We start from the raw sequence: 20,736 nt of genomic DNA, 5'->3' as shown, positions 1-20,736 counted from the left end.
AAACAACAACCAACAATAACATCTGATGACCACTTTGTATGCAGCACTGGTGGAAAACCTGCCTCTCATAGATCAGTCTCTTCAGCCATGGGCAAAAGCACCTGATATGCATCTACTCCATCTCCAATGGATTTGATCACAAAAACAATAGTTATTCTGAGCCCCCAGTTCTTGCTACTGTGTTCTACGGTCTATGTTGATGAATAGAGGTGTCATTGAGACACTCATAATAGTCATAAAAATTAAACTATTTTGTGTGCTATCTGGGAAGTGTGCATTCATATGTATAACTTTCTGGTCTCACATCACGGAGTAATGACCGTTCCTGTTGGTTGACATAATTATGTTGTGGATTGATATAAATTGTCATTGTGGAAACAGCCTATGATCTACCTCCTATATCCTCTGACCTCCTAAACCATCCTCTCCTGAGCTTTGTCTTCCTCCCATGTAAGGCCTGGATTTTAATTTAATTATAAGACTTGGGCCAATTATAATCATAGACTAAGTTGGGAGAGTTGGTCTGAGAGGGACTATCAGTTCAGACTAGTTCGAGACCACACTAAGCGCAAAAGTGTTTTCACAAGCTTTACAGAATTTATTAAGTTTATCACAATAAGTACAAATCATGATATTTAGCAAAGGCAGTGGTAAGTAGTCGTATTCACTGTGGAAAACTGGTCCTCGATCGTTAGTTAACTGTGGCATCCGTCTCTTGATGAAGTCTATCTTCTTTATTATCTTCTTCTTGATGATGGTGGGGTTAGTGTCTTCCAAATCCTTGTAAGGGCTGGTGCAGACTCGATGGGCCGAAAGGCCTCCTTCTGCATTGTGTAGATTCTATGATTCTTACTTTATACCTTTTTCGCTGCTTGGCTGTGTGCCATATTCAGAAATCTCCTTTGCTGACCATCTGACTGGTAAGTAATTACTTAACTTGCCCTTCCATGACAGCAGCTTGAGCCTGGCACATAGCCCACGATTTTTGCAATCACTTAGGACATGGTTTATGTCATTGTCATTCAGGGTCTTCCCAGATGCATGCTTCCTTGATTCTATGAAGTAATTCACAAAGTCTAACACCTTGACCTGGTGCCACCCTGCTTTGGCTATTCATCATCAGTGATCACCTAATCTGAAAAGGAAGAATGTGCAGGGTTAAGGGGAGAAGGCAGGAGAATGGAACTTGGTGACTTGTTCATTTGGAGAACTGTTGCAGGCACAATGCATCGAATGGCCTCCTTCTGTGCCAATTCTGTGATTCTGTACTTTTGTGTGTGCACTACTAGAACAATTACTCCCATAATTATGATTTTATTTTTATTCTTTGATAAATAGCCAATGTAATATAATCCATGGCAATAACATCAGGTTTTCTTCATGTAAATATAGTTTTTAACCTAGAAACAAATATTTTATTTGTGGCATTTTCGGCTGATGTTTTTTCTTTTGTATCAAACAATTTTGACTTTTTAATTTTCAATCTTGCTTCTGTTGCAAATCTAATTTTGTTTCACATATCCAAGCCGTGATGCAGATCCATCGGTATACTGACAATTGGTTGAGGCATGATTTATGTGCATTGATTTGTTCTGTTAAGAACCCATGAGCAAGACATTAAAAATGGGCAATTTTTCTTCAAGGCCCTTCATTAGAGTTCTATTTAATCCTTTGCCTAGATTTTTCTCTTTTTCGGTTTGTATTTTCAATGATAGTCTCATGGCTAGTTGGGTTCCCTGCCATATGACAACTTATACTGCCAAACTTCAAAGTTATACATTTAGTAGCACTGAATTCAGGCAACCATTGTTCTACTGCTAAGGCTGATAAACCAGAAGGCAACATTTCACAAACGTTCTTGTTCATTCCCTGACCTTAAGGGTGACTATGATATTTGGTCACATATTTGAATCCTACGACCACAAAGATTTGCAACACAGATGGAGAGCATTTAGCACTGTGACTGTGCTGACTGAAACAGAGCCTAATCCTAAACCAGAATTTTCAGGACCATTTGAGGACAGGCCCAGAGGCAGGGGTGGGAGAATATCGCGACGGACAACATCGCAATGGAAGTCCGCCCTCTTCACTTGAAAACCAGATTTTCCAAGGGGTGGTCATCATGGTGGGAGGGCAGTGTGGTGATATGCATCACTGTAGATACACAAGGGGTTCATGTAAATGCACGTAGACTAGCTAGACACGAGAGGGAGCACCAGAGACATGACACACAGACACTCAACCAATAGATCAGTAAGATAGGACACGACCAATGAGCATTCACGATACACACAGAGGTGACACTACCACAGGGGGGGGCATTACACCACCCATATATAAAGGACACAGCACACATGATCTTCCTCTTTCCAGTGGAGGCGCTCAGTGAGTACAGACACAGGGTTGATTCAACATCACACCCACCACTTGGATTGTAGCAGACTGGTTCGTCAGTCTGAGTAGCTATAGAAGGATTAACAATAGTGCCGAATCTGAGTAGGAGAATTGTAAATAGTTTAATAAATGTGTTGAAGTTATCTCCACGTCTGAAACTTCCTTTGTCAGAGTGAACATCAAGGAAGAAGCTTATGCTACGCCAAGAGCATAACAGGACAGGCAGCATGCTTGAAGCAGTGAGAAGATTATTAAGGCAATTAATTTACCAAGCATTTTAATGGGGGTTTTGTAATGAGGTGGGGTGGCAAGGTTACTTAATTAAGTGACAACGTTTCTGGTTCCCGATAGTGAATGGAGATGCAGAGATTAAGTCAGCACTGTTCTATTACACTTCTTGGAGTGTTATGTTATACTACTGAATATAATATGTTACTCAATGCAGTTGTTGATGAGGTTTTCTGAATCTTGATGAAAATCTTGAAGTCATCCAGTTGTAACAAAAGATTTATTAAGTAACTAAAACAATAATTTAGTGAGTTCTTTACTTTAATATTAATACTAGTAATAAGGTGAACATGATCAACTTCCGGTGGTGGCCATGGAGTGAAAGGTAGCACATTTGGCAGCTCCCGCTCATGGTGGTCTTTTTGTGGCTTTTAAGCAGGATTGTTGAAGGAATTTTGTGAAGTAAAGATGTAGAAGCAGGAACAGAACGAGGGGACCCCTAGTTTACGGAGCTGTGCCCCAGGAAAAATCAGAAAAGGAGGAATCAGAAGTTGGTGGTGAGTGAGGATCGGATTTCGAGTGCGGCAATGGCAGAGGCGCAGGGTTTGGGGAGGGGGGTTCGGGTGGGGGGGTAGACTGCTGAAGGGGAGGGAACTTTTAGGGTGGTGGAGGAGAAGAGATGATGACCGTAGCTGCCAGAGGGTGGGCCAGGTGAGGTGCGGGGCATGGGCCAAGGACTGGCCTAGGAGAGGCTATGGCTAATTGACAGGGGAGGGGGTAGGGTGCCTCCCGACCAGGTTGGTCACGTGGAACGTTCGTGGACTGAATGGGCCGGTCAAAAGAGCCCGTGTGTCTGCACACTTGAGACAACTGAAGGCAGACATAGCAGTGCTGCAGGAGACATACCTAAAGCTGGGAGACCAGGTTAGATTGAGGAAGGGATGGGTCAGGCAGGTGTTTTCATGGTTGAAAAGCCAGCAGGATGTTGGCGCATCAGCTGAGGAAACAGGAAGCGGTGAGAGAAATTGGGAAAGTAAAGGATACAAGGGGGAAGGTGGTTGTGGACCCGGAGGGGGTGAATGATGTGTTTCGGGACTTTTATAGCTGGCTTTATAAATCGGAACCCCCGGCCGGGAAGGAGGGAATGAGGAAGTGATTCTTTCGGGGGGGGGGGGGGGGGGGGGGGGGGGGCTGGAGTTCCTGAGGGTAGACGAGAAGTTGGTGGGAGGCTTGGGAGGCCCAATCGGGCTTGGGGAGGTGATAGATGGACTGGCGGTGATGAAGTCGGGTAAGGCTCCGGGACCTGACGGATGCCCGGTGGAGTTTTGCGAAACGTTTTCTGGGTTACTGGGGCCACTCTTTGTTAAGACCTTTAATGAGTTCAAGGAGCTGGAAGTGTTCCCGCCACTTATCGCAGGCATCGATTTCCCTTATTTTGAAGCGGGATAAGGATCCAGAGAGCTGTGGATCGTAAAGGCCAATCTCTCTTCCGAATGTAGATGCGAAATTGCTGGCAAAGATCCTGGCCACACGTATAGAGGACTGTGTCCCGGAAGTAATAGGGGAGGACCAGACGGGATTTGTGAAGGGATGACACTTGACGTCCAACAATAGATGGCTCCTCAATGTGATAATGATGCCAGCGGAGGGGCGCAAGATTGAGGTTGTAGTAGCCATGGATGCAGAAAAGGCCTTTGACTTGTAGTGGAAGTACTTGTGGTATATCTTGGGAAGGTTTGGGTTCGGACAGGGATTTGTGGACTGGGTCCAGTTGCTATACCAAGCACCGGTGGCGAATGTAAGGACCAACCGGGTCCAGTCAGAATACTTTAGTTTGTGTAGGGGACAAGACAGGGTGTCCGCTCTCCCCACTGCTGTTTGCCCTGGCCATAGAGCCCTTGGCAATGGTCCTGAGGTCATCAAATGTTTGGCAGGGGATAGTGAGAGGGGGGTTGGAACATAGGGTCTCTCTCTACGCAGATGATTTGCTCCTGTACATAACAGACCCCCTGGGGGGGATGGCTGAAATTATGGAGATACTGGAAGAATTTGGTCGGTTTTCAGGCTACAAGTTAAATATGAGTAAGAGCAAGGTGTCGTGATCCAGTCACGGGGGCAGGAGAGGAGACTGAGGGAGTTACCATTCAAAGTGGGCAGCACGGTAGTGTTGTGGATAACACAATTGCTTCACAGCTCCAGGGTCCCAGGTTCGATTCCGGCTTGGGTCACTGTCTGTGCGGAGTCTGCACATCCTCCCCGTGTGTGCGTGGGTTTCCTCCGGGTGCTCCGGTTTCCTCCCACAGTCCAAAGATGTGCAGGTTAGGTGGATTACCGTGATAAATTGCCCTTAGTGTCCAAAATTGCCCTTAGTGTTGGGTGGGGTTACTGGGTTATGGGGATAGGGTGGAGGTGTTGACCTTGGGTAGAGTGCTCTTTCCAAGAGCCGATGCGGACTCGATGGGCCGGGTGGCCTCCTTCTGCACTGTAAATTCTATGATTCTATGATAATCTATGGTGGGTACCTGAGGAGTTTTAAGTACCTGGGGATTCAGGTGGCTAGGGACTGTGGTTAGCTCTGTAAGTTCAATCTGGGCAGGGCGGTCAAGCATATGAAAAAAGACTTCCACAGGTGGGACATGCTCCCGCTGTCATTGGCGGGGAGGGTGCAGACTGTAAGATGCCATTCCTCCCTGTTTTCCAATGTCTTCCAATTTTTATCCCCAAGGCTTTTTTCTGGAAGATGAACACGGCGATCTCGGGTTTTGTGTGGGTTGGTAAGACCGCGAGAGTGAAGAAGGTACTTTTGGAACCGGCTCACGGGAAGCCTTAGCCTTTCCGAATTTTATGAACTATTACTGGGCGGCCAACATATCAATGGGTAGGAAGTGGGTCGTGGAGGAGCGGTCGGTGTGGGAGCGAGTAGAGGCGGCATCGTGTAAGGGTACGAGTTTGGAGGCTTTGCTAACGGCGCCTCTGCCGTTCTCGCAGGCTCGGTACTCCACAAGCCCAGTGGTAGTGGCAGGCCTGAGGGTGTGGAGACAATGGAGGCAGCACATTAGATTGGAGGGGGCATCAGTGTGGTCACCGATCTGTGATAATCACCGGTTTGTTCTGGGGACGGGACGGGGGCTTTAGGAGGCGGCAGCGGGCAGGGATTGAGAGATTTGGGGATCTCTTCATTGAGGAGGGCTTTCTGAGCCTGGAGGCATTAGAGGAGGAGTTTGAGTTGCTGGGTAGGAACCGGTTTTGGTACCTACAGGTACGGGACTTTGTCCAGAGGCAGGTTCCAAGCTTTCCTCGTCTCCCCCTGAGGAGTCTACAGGATAAGGTAATATCAAAAATGAGTGTTAGGGAGGGGAGGGCCTCGGAGATATACAAGGAATTGATGGAGTGGGAAGGGGTCCCAGTCGGGTAGGTGAAGAGGAAGTGGGAGGGAGAGTATCTGGAAAAGGCCTTGAAGAGAGTCAATTTATCCTCATCGTGTTCCAGGCTTAACCTGATCCAGTTCAAGGTGGTTCATAGGGCCCACATGACGGTAGCCCGGATGAGTAGGTTTTTCGAGGAAGTGGAGGACAGGTACGGACGCTGCGGGGGAAGCCCGGCGAATCATGTACATATGTTTTGGGCGTGTCCGAAGTTGAGGGGACTCTGGCAGGGATTTGCAGACGTCATGTCAGAGGTCCTGGAAGGGAGGGTGGCTCCGAGTCCAGAAATGGTAATATTTGGGGTATTGGAGAATCCGGGGGCCCACCGTCGAGGGAGCCGATGTTCTGTCCTTCTCCTCCCTGGTGCTCTGGAGACAGATTTTGCTGGGATGGAGGGACTCGATGCCTCCAAAGTCAGCAGTGTGGGTTAGTGACATGGCAGGGTTTCTCAGGCTGGAAAAGATTAAGTTCGCCTTGAGAAGTTCAACTCAGGGTTTGCTCAGAGGTGGCAGCCATTCATCGACTTCTTTACGGAAAACTGAACGTCAGCAGAAAGGGGGGAGGGGAAAAGTGGGGGAGAAAATGGGAGGCACGGCAGTGTAAAATAAGGACAGGGAAACTACAGGGTAGTTAGGAGCTAGAGCGGGAGGGTAGTTGGGTATGTTATTGTGATGTGGTTGCATGCATCGGGCCGCTAGGTTCTTAAGAATGTTAATTTGTTAAATTTGCTAAACTGTGAAAAGTACAAATGCTTCAATAAAATATTTTCTAAAAAAAAGGTTAACAAGAACTAAATACAGTAACTATGTTTAACTACACTAACACTCTGAGTTAATCTATACTCCTGCTCTCATCACAGCACACCCAAAAGAGAGAGGAGCTGAATGAGGTTGCTTTTATACCCCTGTTGGTACTGCCCTCTAGTGATCATCTGATTCTACTGATTACACATTAACCCCTTATGTACATGCACATACAGAGATCACTACAAGCACCATCCTGTGGTGGTTTCCTACTTATAACTTGTATGTCACGAAAACTCAATCTATTAACACTTCTTTTAACTAAATCCTACCTTCAAGATTAAGTCAACAACACACGTTTGCTCAGGAGGCCTTTTATAGCCAGTCCACACCAGCTGCATTGTCAGCTGATGCCGAGTTTCATAATGAAAAGCTTCCCCTTGGGAAAATCAGTTTGGCAAAGGTAGCCTGGAAAATGAGTGCATTGTGTATTTTGGGGCAATTTCTTGCAGCAGTATACTCTAGAGCCAACCAGGGAACAGGCTGTCCTAAACCTGGTAACATGCAATGAGTCAGGATTAATCAATAACCTCATGGTAAAGGAGTCGCTAGGTGACAGCATTCATTACGTGACAGGATTTCAAGTTCAGTCTGAAATGGAGAGCTATTCTTTTTTTTTAAATAAACAATTTTATTGAGGTAGTTTTTGGCTTTGTAAACAGTTACAGACCCGCCATTTTATCCCTCCTACTCTACTCTACTCTACCCCCCCCCCACCCCCCACCCCCTGCTGACGCTCACTCTCCCGCAAATAAGTCAATAAATGGTTGCCACCTCCGGGCGAACCCCTGTACAGATCCCCTCAAGGTGAACTTAATGTTTTCCATACCCAGGAAACTCGACATGTCCGCAAGCCACAACTCAGTCTTCGGGGGCTTTGAGTCCCTCCACGCCAATAGTATTCGTCGCTGGGCTATCAGGGAAGCAAAGGCCAAAACATCGGCCTCTTTCTCCTCCTGGACTCCCGGGTCTTCCGAAACCCCAAAAATTGCCACCCCTGGACCCATCGCCACCCTTGTTTTTAGCACCCGGGACATGACGCCCGCAAATCCCTCCCAGTACCCCCTAAGCTTAGGGCATGCCCAAAACATGTGAACGTGGTTCGCTGGTCCTCCCGCGCACCTAGCGCATTTGTCCTCTATCCCAAAGAATTTGCTCATCCGAGCCACCGTCATGTGGGCCCGGTGAACGACCTTAAATTGAATCAGCCCGAGCCTGGCACATGTCGCGGTCGAATTTACCCTACTCAGGGCCTCTGCCCACAGCCCGTCCTCCATTTCCCCGCCTAGCTCCTCCTCCCATTTAAGTTTCAGTTCCTCCGTCTGGGACCCTTCCTCCCTCATGAGCACCTTATAAATACCAGAGACTCTACCCGCCCCTTCTTCCCCTCTAGAGACTATTCTGTCTTGGATCCCCATTGGCGGGAGTCGTGGGAAAGATGGGACCTGTCTACGAACAAAGTCCCGCAACTGTAGGTACCTAAAATCATTTCCCCTTACCAGCCCAAATTTCTCCTCCAAGCCCCTCAAACTCGCAAAGCTCCCTTCCAGGAACATATCGCCCACCCTTCCCACCCCCGCCCACCGCCATACTCGAAACCCCCCATCCGTACTCCCAGGGGCAAACCGATGGTTGTCGCAGATTGGAGCCCAAACCGACGCTCCCGTCTCCCTTACATGCCTCCTCCACTGGCCCCATATCCGCAGGGTCGCCACCATTACTGGGCTGGTGGAGTACTTGGCCGGCGGCAGCGGTAGAGGAGCCGTGACCAGGGCTGCCAAGCTGGAGCCCCTGCACGAAGCCGCCTCCACCCGCTCCCAGATAAACCTCGTACCCACCATCCACTTCCTTATCATAGCGATGTTGGCCGCCCAGTAATAATTAATCAGACTCGGCAAAGCCAGCCCTCCCTCGCTGCGGTTCCTCTCCAGCATCGCCTTCTTCACCCGCGGGGATTTTCCCGCCCAGACAAAGCTCATGATCATCCTGTTAACTCTTTTGAAGAAGGACTGTGGGACAGAGATCGGGAGACACTGAAAAACAAACAGAAATCTAGGGAGGATTGTCATCTTTACAGTCTGCACCCTCCCTGCCAGCGACAGCGGGAGTGCATCCCATCTCCGAAACTCTCCCTTCATTTGCTCCCCCACCCTGGCCAAATTTAACTTGTGCAGCCTGCCCCAGTCTCGTGCCACCTGGATTCCCAAATACCGGAAATTTTCCTCAACCAGCCAAAACGGTAGCCCTCTCAATCTGTTCTCCTGGCCCCTTGCCTGTACCACAAACATTTCACTCTTGGCTGTATTTAATTTGTATCCTGAAAACTGACCGAACTTCCTCAACATTCCCAGTATACTTCCCATCCCGGCCACTGGGTCCGACACGTACAGGAGCAGGTCGTCTGCGTAAAGAGAGACCCTATGTTCTACCCCGCCCCTCACCATCCCCTTCCATCTCTCAGCGGCTCTATGGCCAGCGCAAACAGCAGCGGGGAGAGTGGGCAGCCCTGTCTGGTCCCTCGGTACAGCCTAAAGTACTCCGACACTTCTCTGTTAGTCCTGACGCTGGCCCTCGGGGGCCTGATATAATAATTTGGTCCAATCCACCAGTCCTTCCCCGAACCCAAACCGTCCGAGCACCTCCCATAGATAGTCCCACTCCACCCGGTCAAAGGCCTTCTCGGCGTCCATCGCCACCACTACCTCCACCTCCCTGCCCACCGGGGGCATCATTATCCCATTAAGTAATCTTCTCAGGTTGGCCGCCAGCTGCCTACCTTTCACGAACCCAGTTTGGTCCTCCCCAATCACCTCTGGTACGCAGTCCTCCATCCTAACCGCCAGTACCTTTGCCAGGAGCTTGGCATCAACATTAATCAGGGAGATTGGCCTGTAGGACCCGCACGCCTCCGGGTCTTTACCCCGCTTCAATATCAGTGATATAGTGGCTTGTGACATTGTCGGCGGCAGGGTCCCTCTGTCCCTTGCCTCATTGAAAATCCTCGCCAAGACCGGGCCCACCAGCTCAGAAAACTTCCTATAGAACTCTACTGGGTATCCATCCGGCCCCGGGGCTTTCCCCGACTGCATGGCCTTTAGGCCCCCCAATACCTCCTCCACTCTAATCGGGGCCCCCAGCTCATCCACACGCCCCCCACCTACTGTTGGGAATGTTAACCCGTCCAGAAACCTTTTCATCTCCTCCGGTTCTTCCGGCGGCTCCGAAGTATACAGCTTGCGATAGAAGTCCCGGAATATCTTATTCAATCCTGCCGGGTCCTCCACTTTGCTCCCCTCCCCATCCCTCACTCTACCTATTTCCCTGGCCGCCTCCCTCCTCCTGAGTTGCTGCGCTAACAGTCTGCTAGCCTTTTCCCCATGCTCGTACACCACTCCCCTCGCCTTCCTAAGCTGTTCCACGGCCCTACTTGTGGATAGTGCCCCCAGTTCCGCCTGTAGTCTCTGCCTCTCCCTGAGTAAAACCTCCCCCGGGGACTCCGCATGCTCCTCATCTATCCGACCCATTTCCCTGACCAATCTATCCATCTCTGCCCTGTCTCTGTGGGCCCCAATTGAAATCAGCTCCCCCCGCACTACTGCCTTTAGCGCCTCCCACAGGGTCGCCGCTGAGACCTCCCCCGTGTCATTCACCTGCAAGTAATTTTGCATACACCTCCGAAGCCTCTCACAGATCCCCTCTTCCGACAGCAGTCCCATGTCTAGCCTCCATTGCGGGCGTTGGTAGCTTGCCCCCCCGATCTGCAGGTCTACCCAGTGCGGGGCATGGTCTGAGATAGTAATTGCCGAATATTCCGTGTTCTTTACCTCCCCTATACAATCCCTGCTTAGTACAAAGAAATCTATCCTAGAATATACTTTATGGACGTGCGAGTAAAACGAGTAGCCCCTTTCTGTCGGCTGTCTAGCTCTCCAGGGGTCCACTGCCCCCATTTGCTCCATAAACCCTTTCAGCTCCCTTGCCTTTGCTGGGAGTCTACCCGTTCTGGGACACGACCGATCCAAAGTCGGGTCAAGGACCATGTTAAAGTCCCCCCCATTGTTAGCCTGCGAGAGTGCAGGTCCGGGATCTTCCCCAGCACTCTCTTAATGAAGTCCACGTCATCCCAGTTCGGGGCATATATATTCACCAGCACCACTCTTCTCCCCTCCAGTCTGCCCCGTACCATCAGGTATCTGCCCCCCCCTGTCTGCGGCTATGCCCTCCGCCTCAAATTGCACCCGCTTGTTGATCATGATTGCCACCCCCCCTGGACTTCGAGTCCAAGTCCGAGTGGAAGACCTGGCTAATCCAGCCTTCCTTAGCCTGGTCTGGTCAGACACTTTCAGATGTGTCTCCTGCAACATAATTACATCCGCCCTCAGAGCCCGCAAGTGCGCGAACACCCGCGCCCTCTTCACCGGCCCATTCAGTTCCCTGACGTTCCAGGTGATCAGCCTGGTCGGGGGGGCACAACCCACCCCGCCGGTCAGCCATAGCCTTTCTCGGGCCGGCCCCCGGCCCGTGCGTCGCGCCATTCCTGGCCCGCCCGTTGGCTCTCCACCCTCGACCTCCTTTCCAGTGCCTATTTCAAGTCCCTCCCCCGTCAGCAGAACAACCCCCCCCCCTAACCACATCCCCCGATACCCCCATCCCTGCCATCCACTGGCTGTGATCTCCCCCCCCACCTGACTCCCTTGACTAGCCAATCTGCTAGCCCGGTGACTCAACACTCCGGCGCCTTCCTGTCTCATTCCCATTGTTTCCCCGTCCTCCTCCCCACTCCCCGGTGCCCCATCCCCCTCTCCAACCCACTGGAGCAAACTCACTGGCACAGGAAGGCATAGACATCAACAAAACAAAAAAAACAACAAAACCAAAAACAAAAAAAAAAACCCCAACCCACGTCCTTGGCCCCCCCTTGCTGACCGGCCCCCCTTCTTTACCGTGCCGGCTCCAGTGTCCTCCGCGAGCTGCACAAAAAGTACAAATCCGCCCAAAAATGAAAAAACAGAAAAAAAGAGGAAAAAACAAAAACATAAGAGACAAAAAAACCCCAAACTAATGTCCATGAACAAAGGAAAGAGTCCCAAATGTTCCGCTTGGCACCTTTGACCCAGCAAACCGTTGAAAAGCTGTCCAGGCCCATTCGGCGTACCTTCCCACGGCAGTCCTCGGGCCCTAATTCACGTCCGTGGGGCCTCTTTTCGGGACCAGCCCCTGATCCCTCGCAAAATCCATCGCTTCTTCAGGCTCGGAGAAGTAATGGTGTTGACCCTGGTGCGTGACCCATAGGCGAGCCGGGAACAGCAGACCAAACTTCACGTGCTTCTTGAACAGCACCTCCTTGACATTCTTAAAGGCTGCTCGCCGCCGAGCCACCTCTGGCTTAGGTCCTGATAAATGCGGAGAACACTGTTGTTCCACGTGCTGCTCCTGGCGCTCTTTGCCCACCGCAGCACCCGCTCCTTGTCCACGAACCTGTGGAACCTAATCACCATCGGGCGGGGGGGGGTCTGCCCGGCCGCCCCTGCCTCGCCTGCACTCTGTATGCCCCCTCCAGCTCCGGCGGTCGCGGAAAGGCTTCGGCCCCCGTCAGCTGCATCAATAGGTCTGCTACAAACGCTGCGGCATCAGCTCCCTCAGCCCCCTCCGGGAGGCCGACCATCCTCAGGTTGTTCCTGCGGGCTCTATTCTCCAGCTCCTCCACTCTGTCCAGCAGTCTTTTCTGTCGCTCCTTCAGCCCGTCAACTTCTAGCGCCGCAACCGTCTGCGCATCCGCCTGCTCCTCCACCGCCTCTCCCAGCTCCTTAACTTTAACATCTTGCGCATCCAGCCTCTGGTTCAGCTGATCCACCGCTTTCTGGATTGGGTCCAAGCTGTCCCGCTTCAGCGCTTCAAAACTGGACTTCATTACCTGGAGCATGTTATCCAGCGCCTGCTGGATTGCTGAGTCCAGGGTCCGTGTGTCCGCCATCTTAGGTACCAGGTAAGTTTCTTCAGGTCCTTGCCTCTTTCCCTTTTTCTCTTTTTTCTTCTGCCTCCTGGACTCCCGCTGTTCCATGTGCCGCAGCCCACTCCTCAGCACTTTCGCTGCCGCCTTCCTTCAGGTCCGAGGTCCCGCTATCGCGGGGAATCAGCTCCAAAGCCCCGCCGGAGTGAGAGCCCGCCGAATGTGCGGCTCACTCGGGCATCGCCACCACCGGAAGTCCAATGGAGAGCTATTCTTAATGAAAATATTTAAAACAAAGAAATTGAGAGCTATGTATCAATGACTGGTGTTTTAAACCTAAATAAAAGGTACCTATGAGAGTTGGCTACGGTGAACTGGGAAATTAGATTAAAAGATAGCACAGTAGAGTTGCAGTGGCAAACCTTTAAGGAAATATTTAATAACTCCCAGCAAAGATTTATCCCAATGAGAAAGAAAAGCTCCTTGAGAAAGATGCAACACCTGTGACTAAATAAGGAAGACCATGATAGTATTAAATTGAAAGAAACACTGTACAAATTTGCAAAGATTAGTAGATCAGAGTATTGGACACATTTTAAGAACCAGCAAAGAATTACTAAAAAGATATTAAAGAGGCAGAAAGCAGAGTATGAGAGAAAGTTAGCTAATAATACAGATGAAAACAGATCCATACGTACTAGGAGCAGGAAAAGGCCACTCAGGCCTGCTCTGCCATTCAATAAGATCATAGCTGATCTGATTGTAACTTCGGCCCCACATTCTTGCCTACTCCAGATATACTTTCACCCTTGTTGATCCAGAAGTTGTCTAGCCATGCCTTTAAGATATTTAAAGTTTCTGCTTTCACTGCCTTTTGAGGAAGAGAGTTCTAGAGACTCACAACCATGAGTGCTGAATATATCCTGCAGCATCATTACCATGGTTATATTCAGTCTCCTCAACTACTGCTGTGCCCTCACCATTTCACTGCCAAGTCTTAGGAAGGACAGGAACCCTGTGGATGTGGTGTTAAATTTAAAAGGGAGTCTAAATGTTGTTCCAATTGAGAGATTAGCGTATATTAACCGGCAAACTGCTTCTCCTGAGAGGGTTTTGTGCAAGCAGCCCAACACATTCATGTAAAATGCAGAAGTTGCCAGTTTCGAACCGGCTTCCTCCTCTTAAATATTGACATTTCAGTGGTTTTAACCACCCCAGAGAAAAATGACAGCTGGTTGTACACTCCACCCTCAGCTTAAAATAAGTAATAATTTGCTGTTATCTGTTTTGCTTTACCGTTCAGTGTGAATTTAGACACTTGAGCCTTTTCCCATCCGAAACTGAGCCAGGACATGGAGGGACCAGGACGCGTGCATGTTTCCAGCAGGAAAATTCGACAGTCTGAGCTCCTGCAAGAGAAAGACAAATTGACACAGGATCCAGTGTTGCTGGTCACAGCTCGACACTGATGGACTGGAATTGTTCTCCTCAAAAAGAAAAGTTCCTGAGTTTTACAGATGGTGCTCGTGGGGAGTGGTCCACCTGGTTACGTTAAATCAATCACCCCCTTCATATTGCTAGGGAGCAGATATGGCAGAGGCGTATGATATGGCAGATATGGCAGAGGTGTTTTGGAGCCCCACATGTGAAGCAGAGCATGAAAGATCCAGCAGATGCAGGAACAGACAACTCTAGGAATGTGTTACGTTTCCTGTAACAGTCTGGAAGGAACCAGCGGTGAAAATAATTCCAATGGGCAGCACGGTAGCAGTGGTTAGCACTGTTGCTTCACAGCCCCAGGGTCCCAGGTTCGATTCTCGGCTTGAGTAACTGTCTGTACGGATTCTGCATGTTCTCCCCGTGTCTACGTGGGTTTCCTCCAGGTGCTCCGGTTTCCTCCCACAAGTCCGGAAAAACATGCTTGTTCGGTGAATTGGACATTCGGAATTCTCCCTCCATGTACCCGAGCAGGCGCCGGAATGTGCCGACTAGGGGACTTGCACAGTAACTTCGTTGCAGTGTTAATGTAAGCCTACTTGTGACAATAAAGATTATTATGAAGATTATTATTATTATAAAAGGTGATAATATTGACCGCCAGTGGCAGATCTATGCAAGCACCATGTTTGGTACCCAGCCATGTTGTAGACATGCGGGAGTGTTTACACTAATGTAGGTTGGGGGGAGGGGGTTGTTCTGGGTGCCAAGAGATTGGTGTCCTCATTGTATTGTCTTTTGTATTTTGATACTGTCAATAAACTAAAATATTTGTATAAGTGCAGGGAGGTTTAATTGCTGAAACTCAGGCTGCTGGGGGACAATTCCTCTCCATGAACTCTCTGACCTGCACATTCATAGGGGGAGGTAACGCTGGGAGGATCTCAACCTCCTACCATACTGAGGACTGCACACAGCTGGTTAACACAGGGAAACGGGTGCTGGTCTAAGATTTACAGCAGGGAGCCGTTCTTGACACATTTATTTATCACAAACTTGGCCTGTTTCGGAAATCGGCTTGTTTTCAGCCCCGACACGCGGGCGCATTTTTTGTTTTTTTTGGGGGGGGCGCAACCCAAAGAATAACCTGCGACCTCCAACTGGAACACTGTCAATGGAAATAAGACATTTCGCAACCTTTGTGGGTAGCAGTGTGAAGTGCTATCTCTCTTAAGTTTATAATAATATTTCAACACAACTCGTGCAGGAGTGGTTTTTAATTGGGTGCTTCAGAGATGTGTATGTTTTGATCCTCTATCCCTCCCACTTTTACATGACGACGTATCGTTTCCTCCTTTTGGCATCATTGTAAATCGGAAACCAGTCCACGGTGAGCTACTTGGTCCAGTTTGGCTGAAACTTGCGTCCCACTCACCAGCAATGGCAGAATTTGGGAGAACTGCAGGTATGGGGAGTCAGTGTGGAAGCCTTTGTGCAACCATTTCCTGTGAATAATTAATTTGTTTTCGAACAAAATAGATTTGAACTTTCTTCAGCCGCAGTCGATGGTATGAAATGCTTCTTAAATTTGCTGTGGTGGAAAGTGGCCTGGGAGTTATGAAAACTCATTGTTGCCCCTCGGTGTTTTAAGGGATAGTTTCGTTATGAGCTTGAGTCGTTCAGAAAATCTGGACGCTTTAATAGTTAGAGTTTACTGTTTCTGCGACGCTCCAACTTTAATTACCAAACTCGGGATTTTCCAAATCTCTCTGCTGTCGGTGCTCCAACTGGCCAAATCTCTCTCGCCCACTCACACCCTGTCTCAGAGTCACCTCCACTGGCTCTCAGGTAAACAACGCCTCCATTTTAAAACTCGCATCCTTATTTTCAAATTCCTCTATGGCCTCTCCCCGCTCTCACTTCCGCAGGACTGGGGTGTATCTCCACATCATTTCCGCAGGACTCAACAGTTATCTGTAAATCTTAAGTTCCGGCCTCAATCTTAGTAGCTCCACCAATGGTGACGTTTGCATCCTGTTGCCAAGGGTCCCATGGTCTTGATAGAATTCTGCCTGTCTCGCCACCTCTCATTCCTCCTTCAAGACATCCTTGAAGCTCACCTCTTTCACAAGTTTCTGTTCATCTGCCCGCATATCTCCTTTGGTGTTCAATGTTCTCCTGTGAAGTGCCTTGGGACGTTTTATTGTATGAAAAACACTAGATAAATATGATGTTGTCGATATTGTAGATCAGTGGTTCAAACCTTTTCAATAACACTTCAACGAGACAAACAATTCCACAGCACACCAATTTTTTTTCTCAGCTGAATCGGTTGCTCAAAAAATGTGACATTTACTTATATTTACTATGGTTATGGTTATGGTCTTATTAGAGCAGTGGTTTTCAACCGATGTGCCATGACTGGTTGTGGAAATCAGTAAGAAGTCTCACAACACCAGGTTAAAGTCCAACAGGTTTGTTTCAAACACCAGCTTTTGGAGCACTGCTCCTTCCTCAGGTTCCTGTTGGACTTTAACCTGTTAGACTTTAACCTGGTGTTGTCACACTTCTTACTGTGCTCACCCCAGTCCAACACCGGCATCTCCACATCGTTGCGGAAATGTTTCAGTGAGTGCAATACTTCAATGTCTGTGTTGATTTGTCAGTTTGTAGCCGCTCGTACAAGAGGCTCTTGAGGGATAATGTTACCTTTACGTACCTTCCTGCCACCACCCTTTGCAGGTTCTCTTCATTAGTGTAGCTGCACAAATTGAAGGGTGGCGGAGGGCAGGAAAACAGCCGCCTGGCCTGGGACCCCAGCCTCCGACACCCTGCGGGACTGACTGGCAGGTACAGCGAATAAAAGCAACAGAATAACCCAGATTCTCCCTAAACTTCACAGAATTACAGAAAATACAGTGCCGAGGAGGCCCATCGGCCCATTGAGTCTGCACCAACACATGAAAAATAGTTGACCTGCCTACCTAATAAATTTGACAGCACTTGGCCCAAAGCCTTGAATGTTATGATGTGTCAAGTGCTCATCCAGGTACATTTTAAAGAATGTGAGGCAACCCGCCTCTACCACCCTCCCAGGCAATGCAATCCAAACGGTCACCACCCTCTGGGTAAAGAGCTTTTTCCTCACACCCCCCCACCCCTCCTGCCCCTCACCTTGAACTTTGTCCCTGCCCAACTGACCCTTCAAGTAAGGGGAACAGCTGCTCTCTATCCATTCTGTCCATGCCCCCTCATAATCTTGTACACCTCAATCAGGTCGCCCCTCAATCTTTTCTGCTCCAGCGAAAATAACCCAAGCCTATCCAACCTCTCTTCATAACTTAAATGTTCATCCCAGGCACCATCCTGGTGAATCTCCTCTGCACCCCCTCCAGTGCAATCACATCCTTCCTATAATGTGGCAACAAGAATTGCGCACAGTACTCCAGCTGTGGCCTCACCATAGTTCTAACAACTCCAACATGACCTCCCTGCTTTTGTAGTCGATGTCTCGATTGATAAAGGCAAGTGTCCCAAATGATTAAACCGATTGATTAAAGCGCATGGAAGCGACGCAACTCCAAGAGTCCAACATACACAGAGAAAGGTTTGTCTTTATCAGAGAGCCTCTTCACATTGGAGTGCTGGCTGGTGTCTCCCGCCCTGGCGCTGCCAAAAGATCCATATGCGACTCTAACGAAAATATGTAAAATAAGTAACTATTCAAGTACTTCACCGCAGAGAGCAGCACGGTGGCGCAGTGGTAGCACTGCCGTCTCACGGCGCCGAGGCCCCTGTTCGATCCTGGCTCTGGGTCACTGTCCGTGTGGAGTTTGCACATTCTCCCCGTGTTTGCGTGAGTTTCGCCCCACAACCCAAAGATGTGCAGGGTAGGTGGATTGGCCACGCTAAATTGCCCCTTACCACCCCCCCCCCCCCCCCCCCCCCCCCCCCCCCCCCGATTTCCGCAATGAGAAAATGACCAACTGGGGAAAATGAAAAGGGATTGTAAATCTGCTCTAGTGAACCCCAGTGGAAATGTGGATTCTAGAAGAAGATGATTGAGGCACAGTAGGGTTGCCATAATAAGTTACAGCCTCCTGGACGATGGGTGGTGATGATTTGGGGCATTTGGATTCCTGCACATAACTTAATTTAACAAAAATATATATCGTGCAAGAGTAGGGTGGCATGTTAGCACTGGTTAGCACTGTTGCTTCACGACGGCAGGGACCCGGGTTCAATTCCGGCTTGGGTCACTGTCTGTGCAGAGTCTGCACGTTCTCCCCATGTCTGCATGCGTTTCCTCCGGCTGCTCTTGTCTCCTTCCACAAATCCCGAAAAGATGTGCCTGTGAAACGTGAATTGAACATTCTGAACTCTCCCTCGGTATACCCGAACAGGCACCGGAGTGTAGTGACTAAGGGATTTTCACAGTAACTTCATTGGAGTGCTTGTCACAAGCCTACTTGTGACACTAATAAAGATTATTATAAAATAACTGAAATACACTTCCAAACTGTACTTAAAATATATAACCACTTTGTCACATTAACATTGGCAAGGTTCCATCATCATTTGGTGGGTTTGCCTTGTTTGGCCTGAATGTCACTTCGCACCCACTTCAGATGTTCAAATGTTCAGCCTCTACAAGCATTTATGAATGAATGAAATGAAAATCACTTATTGTCACGAGTAGGCTTCAATGAAGTTACTGTGAAAAGCCCCTAGTCGCCACATTCCGGCACCTGTCCGGGGAGGCTGGTACGGGAATCGAACCGTGCTGCTGGCCTGCTTTAAAAGCCAGCGATTTAGCCTGGTGAGCTAAAAATTCTCCAACCGTGCCCACCTGCCGACCGTGAATCCCCCCCCCCCCGAGGTCAATGGACATTTCCATTGTCCACATCTTGCCCATGGCAACCTTGTGTTGGGTGGGGCGGAAGTATCCAGCCTGCAGACTGTGACAAAATTGAGCCAAATGAAATTTCATCTGGGTTAACCAAAAAAACAAAATACTTATGATGATTCCTAATTCTTCTGAAGCTTTAATTTATTTTCTTACTCGTGCTAAGCCGCAACATAATTTGGGCTCACTTGAGCAAGTGTGCCTGAACACTCAGACCCAGATGTCTTCCTGATTGAACCAATGTTCTTTATTTTAATTTATTAAGCTTATGGTCTAAGACTCCAAGCTTTCCTCACAAATTGCTTTGACTTAGAAAATTTACCCCATGTGTGACCTTGTCAACCATTTTGGAAGGATCACTAGATAAAGCAACAGCAGTTGGAGGGAAATAATACAACTGGGAGAGATCCCTGAGGTAATAGCAACAAATATAGCAAAACAGAGCAAGTGTCAAGTGAGAAACACAGGAACAGAAAAATGCAAAATGTAGGAAAGTAACAACTGCAGAGTAAGAGGAAAAGTATACAATTGGAAGACAGTACAAGAAAGGAAGAGACACACAACGTGGTCTGAAAGTTTCTATATTCATTGGCGAAGTGCAATTTTTTTTGTTGTTCCTGAAAGTAATAGAAATGGGAACTTCAGTAGCAGGGTAAGAGTAAGGAAAGTGTGGCTTTCATCTGCCAGCAGGTTTTTTTCCTAGTTCGGGCATCATGTCCCAGGCTTTGAGGGCCGAAGGGCCTGTTACTGTGCTTTACTTTTCTTTGGTCATTGAACCTAGTGGTCATCTCTATGCTAAAGATATGGCGGCAGCTTTGCCAGCATTTCAAGCTATGTGTGCCGGGGGGGGGGGGGGGGGGGGGGGGGGGATGTCAAGGTGGTCCCCTTGGTAACCATTTGTTTCAGCCGGGAAAATTGATACCACGATTGGGGAATGGAAAGGTAAGGGGCAGGAGCGGGTAAAGGACTTATTTTTGGAGGATCAGTTTGTAGACTGGGAGGTGCTAAGGGGGAAGGTAGGCCTTGTGGGATGGATCTGTTCAGGTGCGTGATTGGGTCCAGCGAGCTTTTGCTGATATTCTCGGTGGCACAGCCATCCACTTTGCTGGAGTTAATTATTTCTTGAGCGAGGTCAGAGGAGGGCAGCATAGAATCATAGGATTTACAGCGTAGAAGGAGGATATTCGGCCCATCGAGTCTGCAGCGGCCCTTGGAAAGGGCACCCTATCCAAGCCCACGCCTCCACCCTATTCCCCTTACCCAATAATCCCACCCCACCTTTTGGTCACCTAAGGGCAATTTAGCATGGCCAATCCATCTAACCTGCACATCTTTGGACTGTGGAAAAAAACCGGAGCACCTGAAGGAAACCCACGCAGACACGGGGAGAACGTGCAGACTCCGCACAGATAGTGACCCAAGCTGGGAATTGAACCTGGGACCCTGGAGCTGTGAAGCAATAGTGCTAACCACTGTGCTACCATGGATGTCCAGGATATACTGACAGATCATGGGGGAAGGGCAGGTATCGGTGGAGGAGGTGAAGGTTAGGTGGGAGGAGGAGCTGGGTCCCATTTTGGAGATGGAGGTGTG

General features: G+C 49.1%; 1 protein-coding gene and 1 long non-coding RNA gene across 3 annotated transcripts in view; one reads left to right on the top strand and one right to left on the bottom strand.

Annotated features, from left to right (window-relative positions):
- Positions 1–575: 575 nt before the first annotated feature.
- Positions 576–16,254, bottom strand: LOC119966308. Its single transcript, XR_005460725.1, has 3 exons — positions 15,982–16,254; positions 14,097–14,209; positions 576–1,135 (listed from the first exon to the last, which is right to left on the bottom strand). It is a non-coding gene; the product is annotated as an uncharacterized LOC119966308 (long non-coding RNA).
- Positions 15,427–20,736, top strand: part of LOC119966307 (extensin-like) — a 47,841-nt gene continuing 42,531 nt past the window's right edge. Inside the window, exon 1 of one of the 2 annotated variants that reach the window (XM_038797783.1) lies at positions 15,427–15,702. In XM_038797783.1, the coding sequence (XP_038653711.1) occupies positions 15,678–15,702 (25 nt within the window). In that variant the 5' untranslated portion in view covers positions 15,427–15,677. The remainder of the gene's footprint in view (positions 15,703–20,736) is intronic. The other variant, XM_038797785.1, reaches the window with a different exon arrangement.

The sequence above is a fragment of the Scyliorhinus canicula genome, chromosome 5 (assembly GCF_902713615.1).
Source record: "Scyliorhinus canicula chromosome 5, sScyCan1.1, whole genome shotgun sequence".
Classification (NCBI taxonomy): Eukaryota; Metazoa; Chordata; class Chondrichthyes; order Carcharhiniformes; family Scyliorhinidae; genus Scyliorhinus; species Scyliorhinus canicula.
The sequence above is the reverse complement of the archived record's forward strand: the minus strand, read 5'-3'. Positions and strand labels throughout refer to the sequence as shown.